Source organism: Aphidius gifuensis, linkage group LG6, assembly GCF_014905175.1.
Source record: "Aphidius gifuensis isolate YNYX2018 linkage group LG6, ASM1490517v1, whole genome shotgun sequence".
NCBI lineage: Eukaryota > Metazoa > Arthropoda > Insecta > Hymenoptera > Braconidae > Aphidius > Aphidius gifuensis.
In genome coordinates, this window is record NC_057793.1 from 16,447,101 (window position 1) to 16,454,048 (window position 6,948).

General features: G+C 29.8%; 1 protein-coding gene across 1 annotated transcript; it reads left to right on the forward strand.

The window, feature by feature from the left end:
- The first annotated feature begins 1,740 nt into the window (after positions 1 to 1,740).
- On the forward strand, positions 1,741 to 2,627 carry LOC122859896. The gene is made up of 2 exons (XM_044163579.1): positions 1,741 to 2,195; positions 2,393 to 2,627. The coding sequence occupies exons 1-2, from the start codon at positions 1,741 to 1,743 to the stop codon at positions 2,625 to 2,627; spliced, it is 690 nt and encodes a 229-aa protein (XP_044019514.1).
- Positions 2,628 to 6,948: the final 4,321 nt, after the last annotated feature.

Here is a 6,948-nt window from a genome sequence, read left to right on the forward strand (position 1 = left end):
TTGATGAAGAAAAAAATGTTCTTTACCAGATCACAAAAGCTAGCGATGCAATACGACGTAAACATAAAATGTTGAAGATAGGACAAGAGGCTTCTGATAAATATGCAAGTGATATATTTGAGCCTATTGTAACACCCTTAGAAAAATTGTTAGAAAAACACCCTTAAAAAAAATAACCGAATCTTCGTTGGAGATGGAATTTTATCAAGAGACACCAGGCTTATCGGAACTTCTTTTCAATTACAAAGTTGATGACTCATTAATAATTAATGATGATATAAATAATTTCATAAAAATTATTAAATCAACGAATGCTCAGTATAGATATTTTAAACCTAATGGTGGACTGAGAAAAGAAACAACTGCTAAGTATGAAAAATATATTTTACCATTTATGGAATCTCCAACGAAAACTGGTACATCGTTACCTCATTCTAAAGTTACAAACAAAACTAACAGATTTAGTTTATTGATTACGTTTATTAGGATGATCCTAACGAGCTTGTTGATCGTCTCCGATTAATATTATCATCTCAAGCAGCTAGTAATCCAGACCATACTAATGAAATAATTTCAATAATTGAAGAATTGAGAGAAGCTGGAATCATCTATTAATTTATATACATCTGTGGCTTAAGCTCAGTTGCTCATCAGCTGTCAAGATGAGTATAGATATTTTTGGTCGACAATCAAAAAATAAAAATTCAATACAAAGTGTTCGAGGTCCACCAGGAGATGGTTTTAAACGAACATTAGATGGACAATATGATATAAATAATACACGATTATGCAATATTGCTGATGCATTAGAATTTGTTTTGTCGTGACTAAGTTAATATTCACCACATAGTTCATGGGGGTTTAAATGAATCTTGTTGACACAATCAATAATTAATTAGTTAGAATTTATTCATGAAATATTAAAACATTAATTCAAATGTCAAATTTACCACTCAAATGCAAGAGATTTCTTATTCAGTTGCAAGTTAAATTATAGACGAATCTATCAGGCAGTGAAACTGCTACAACTGAATCAGCCCTTTCGGGTTGTTATGTCTTACTCGAGCTCGAGAAAAAGACTGACTTGATTCCTCTTTGGTGAGGGAAATCTATGGACCTCTGGGCTGGTGGCAAGTTGACCTTAAGAAAATACAAAGAAAATTCTACATGTTTGCAAACAGTCCAGGGGTCCATCAAATAGTTGGGTGAGCGCTCATCCCTGTAGAAATTCATCTACCAATTAGTTAAGGGTACAAGGCGTCAGCTGAACGTCAGCCTTGGTTAAGGTTTTTAGAAATCTCTTGTATAAAAGTTCAAACGATGACATGTACATTTAGTTACTTTCGACGAAACAGAATTAAATGATGCAGCTTCTGTTAGAACTACCAAGGCAATAGTAAAAGAAGAAACACAAATTTTATATCAATTAACCACAATTACGGGATGATGTTGATAATAATAATATAATAGCCAACTCCCTCCAATCTCAAATTCAAGAGTTTATTAAGAATTATCGTCTTGAATTTGAAACAGCTAAAAGTCTTTCACTTCAAAATATAGAATCCAATCGAACATTAGATTCCAGACTGAATTCATTAAATGGAGCTTTTGAAAATTTCAAAATAAATACTGAAAAATCACTCAACACATTGAGCACTGAAATCGAAAATTTAGAAATTAAAATAATAAAGAAACCGGAAATCTTGGATAGTCATATCAGAATACTCGAAAATCGTTTGAATGGATCATCAAAAAGCAGCAGTTGCTCATGAGCTACACAGTCTTGCTCGAAGAAATTATACGGGTCGTCATGTTGATATTAGAGGATTGGATGAAACTTGGCAGGCGGATCTTGTTGATATGCAAGCATCTGTTAATCGCAACTATAAATATTTGCTCACAATTATTGATGTATTTTCGAAATTTGCATGGGCTATAACAATGAAATCAAAAACTGGAAAAGATGTAACAGCAGCCATAAAATCTGTTTTAGAAAAAGAACGAATTCTAAAAAATTTATATGTCGATCAAGGAAAAGAATTTTACAACAAGGAATTTGAAGCTCTCATGCGAAAATATAAAATAAACATGTATTCAACATATAGTAATCTCAAAGCATCAATTGTCGAACGTTTCAATAGAACACTAAGGAATAAAATGTGGGAAAAATTTACTTATCAAGGATCCTACAAGTGGTTAGAAATTTTAGCACATCTGCTTGAAAATTATAATAATTCAACACATAGAACAATAAAAATGAAATCACTTAATGTTAATCAAACAAATGAGAAATCTCTATTAGAAAATATTTATAAAAATTTTCAAGTGAAACAACATATCAAAAATAAATTTAAAGTTCGTATTAGTAAATATAAAAGTGTTTTTGAAAAAGTTATACACCAAACTTTACAACGGAAGTTTTTACAATCAAGGAAGTGAAAAATACGGATCCAGTCACATATAAACTCATCGATTATGAAGACCATCCAATTGAAGGAGGATTCTATGAAGAAGAATTAACAAAAGTTAAATATCCTGATATTTATTTGATTGAAAAGATAGTGAAAAAACGTGGCGATAAATTGTATGTGAAATGGTTAGGATTTGATGACACACACAATAGTTAGATAGATAAATCAGACCTGTAGAAAAAAAAAATGTATAATAATATCTGAATGAATAAATAAAACTTGTAAAAATATCTTTATTATCTTTTTATTTAATAACCCCATGGTACAGTATCCGTTGTATCTGGTAACAATTGTCTCTTATCATCTAACCAAATTAAAGCTATTTTCTTTTGTGCTATTGTATTGACTTTATGTATCTTACTTCTAATCAAATATTGAGTTTTTGTTAATAATGATCGAAAAGACAATTTTTATAATCCTCGAAAGTGATTTTTTTTAAAGTTGCACTTTTAACACCTTTGGCTTTTTTAGTATCTTTTTCTTCTCCAAGAACAGGAAATGTATAAAGTTTAGCTCTCAAACCAATAAACTCAATTATAATTTTTCCACAGCTTTCATTTTTCATAAGTCCAAGTACTTTTTTATTTACACAAGGCATTCCAAAAATATTGTCTTCAGAATAATCAGAAGTATCAAATTTTTCTAAACTTTTTTTCATTTCTTCATAAATATTAAAATTAAAATTATATACTAAACTATCTGTATCATGATACATTAATTTTGCATTATTACCGAATTTATATTTAATGTAATTATAATGAAAATCATAAAGACATGTTTTTGATATATCAAGTATAGAAAATTCTACGTAAACGGGTTTATTAAAATTAATTTTTGTTCGATTCATTTCAATAATTACAATATCTTCTCCAAATACTGTGAGACTATGAAAATTCGGTTGGTGAATATAATATTTAGCACCATATATGTTGTCCCATTTGGTAACCATTTTAACATCTTTCTGTTTTCTCACATTTTCAATACATTTTCCATATACAGCGTTATTGAGAAGTTTGTAATAATTTTTTTCAAATTGAGTTGTTGCCTCTTGTCTTTTTTTTGTATTTAAATCTATGTATTTCTTTAGCCAAGGTGATTGTTTGAATTTAAGAACTCGATGAATGTTCAATAATTTCATTCCTAGTTTTAGATATTGTTTGAGATTTGTATAGTGAATAATGTATTTTTGTTTTGGAAAAAATGTCGTCATGAGTTTGCATTGTTTGGAATTGGGTGGTATTCTATGTTCTGGACATAATGGAAGATCTTTATGAAGTTCGTGAAGCTCTTGAGGATATTCCAAGTCTACTTCATAAATATAGCCTGTAGAAGAGTCGTCAGGTGTTGATAAAATGTCTTCTACAAACCATTGATTATTATCCCATTCAAAGCTACCATATGGAAGATGTTGTGACATTGCCATTCCATATAAGTTGTTGACATCAAAGTACATGAGGTATGAATCCTCTCTGGTTGAATCATACTCATTACCCATGTATTGATTGTTGGCTTTTGCATATCTGTTAGAGCACACAGCTACTCCACCTCGTATTCCTTTTTCAATGAATAAAAGTTGTTCAACATCTGTTAATAGTTCCAACACTATACCAGTACATTTCAGCATACAATCCCATGAAAATCCAGGTATTGTGTAATAATGAAGTGGATCCAAGTTATATGATGACGAACAATTTTTACGGAAATTTTCGAAAATATCAGCCAATAACAAAGCATCGGTAGCTAAATAAAGATCTGAGTAGCCACCAAGTGTTTTAATTCCAAATTTATTCCAAACTATTTGAGCATGTTCATAATCATCATTTGAAATGTTACTATTGTTCAATCTTGAATAAAATTTCTCAATCGGAGGTAATTTTGTATCTTCCAGTCTTTCCCAGTTGCTCATGTATTTATATGGGAATACTCCTTTTCTTTTTAATAATTGAAATTTTTCTGGATCTTCACAATAATGTCTGGCGATTTTTTTATTGCAATCAGCTAAGTTGTAGAAAGTTTATCAAGACTAGTTGCCATGAATCTGTACGAGTCGATGAATCTTAAATTTACTAGTCGGCTACCACTTTTATTTAAACATGGATACTTGACTTCTTTTGTAAATGATATATATTTTTCTTTATTAATCGGAAAATTCTAATTAAACCTTCGAAAATGTTTGCTAGAGGTTTCAAAAAGGAATGTGAATCATAACCTGAGAGATTATGAAACACTACCGGTATTGTGTGTGAATCTGTATAGTTAACATTACATCCAGGATGAGCTGCTCCACGATAATGACCTGTGAAATGGCAGTGATCATAATGTTTAATGTCTGTAGGATTGAATTCTTTTTCACAAATATGACATCTTTTAGCTGATTGAAAATCTATGATTTGATCTTGAGTAAGAGGCTCCATTGGCACTGGATTATCTCGAATATTATTCACTTGTTGAGTTCTCTTTTGAAGTTCTTTGATAAACCATTCTATACAATCAGGACCACGACGAGTCATAAATTCTGACAGAAAATTATCATGTGTACAGTGGAAATAATATGCAGCACTGTATGGTACATGAATATCTGTTTCATTTTTTCCAGGTTCTAAAATACATTCAAGATCTGCATAGATGACAAATGGTGCTGGCTCTCTGAATCGGTGATTTTTAAATTTCAATATATTTTCACCTCCTTCAGGTGAAATCATTCTCACTTTATTATTATTTTCACAGTCAGTTAAATGTTTTTCATATGAATTTTGAATTTTAAAATGACAGAGACAACGATCACATAACCACTTTTTATGATTATTTTTTGAAATTTGTGAACTGACAAGTCGTGATAAATTTTGTATATATGCAAAGTGAAATATTGGTTCGTCAATGGATAATCCACTATTTATAATAAGTAAATGGATTGTAGGTTTTGATGATTCATGTTTACTTAAATACACTGGTGCTATTTTACATTTTTTATTATCATCAATACTGTAAATGTTCATTGACAGATCATTCATAAGCTCAAATTTTGAAATGTCACGTAACATTATTGGAAAATTTATCCCATCATAATTTAAAACATGACGAAAATCAGGATATGATGTAATGCAACAACTGTTTGATTTAGCTGGATACAAAGCTGCTGTGACAGCATACAAAAAACAGTACTCATCGTTATTTTTTATGGTTCATAACGATTAATATTGATCATCAAATTAATAATTGCTCGTAATTTCCAACCAGAATCCTTTTCTTGAAAATCTTCGATTTTTGTTAGAAATTTATTTGTTAAATTATTATCGAACCAATTATTCAAGTCAGTTGTTGGTAAAACTATTTGATTTTTCGTATTAAAATATTTTGTTTCATCAGCAGGTTCACTATTTATCACAATTATGAATTTACAAGCTAATACACCATTCACTTTTAAATTTTCATGATTACAAAGAATATTTTTCAAGCGACTCATTGTCATTTTTTTCGCATCCTCTAAAAATGAATTTATATCAGTATGTTTGATATTAACTATAGTTCCTGATCTTATTCGTCCTTGAAATGCTGAATCACCATCTAACCACTTTACTCGATCACTACGTTTTTTATTATGTCTGGCACCAGCACCATGTTTTCGTTCACTTTTGAATTTTTCACATAACGATCTTAGTTGAGAAATTGTTGTTTGAATCCTCATTTCATCACCAATTGTCTTTGCAGAAACTTTTAATGCTTTATTCAAAAGTCTGATGTTCTTAGATTCAAGCTTCAACCATTTTTCTATTTGTTCAGGTGTACGAGCTAACGCAAATCCTTTTTCCATAATCTCAATTAATTTTAAACACTCTTTAGACTCCATTTTATTACTATATCACTTCGACGATCACTATATTAATTCACTGACTGACTGATTAAATCTTCCGCAAATCCGGCTTTAGATACTAAAAATATGACCTTGATAAACATTCTAGAATATTATAGAAATTTCGGAAGCATTCGGAAACATTTTTCAACATTCCAAAACAATCAGGAACATTCCAGAACATTTCGGAAACATTCGGAAACATTTCAAAACAATTAGGAACATTCTAGTACATTTTAGAACATTTTAGAACATTATAGAACATTCCAGAATATTCCAGAACATTTGAGAATGTTCTGAAATATTTCAGCACATTTCAAGGACGTTCATTTAGTATAAAAGAGAAATGAGCTACGTCTGTAGCATCAGATACATTCTAACAGTCACAGAGTATCAATCGAAAGAAAAAAAAATAATTAAAAGTAAGTTTTATAATTTTAGGTTCTCATTTTTAATTTCAATAAAAAAATAAATAAAATAATTAAATTAATAAATTTTTTTTACAGAAAATGGATTCATTGATGAAAATAAATGAAGTTGCCTGCTTCAATAAACAATTACATTGAAGAAAGTGATTGATTTGACTCCTGCGGTTGATTATCAAATTACAAATTTAAGAAGAGCAAA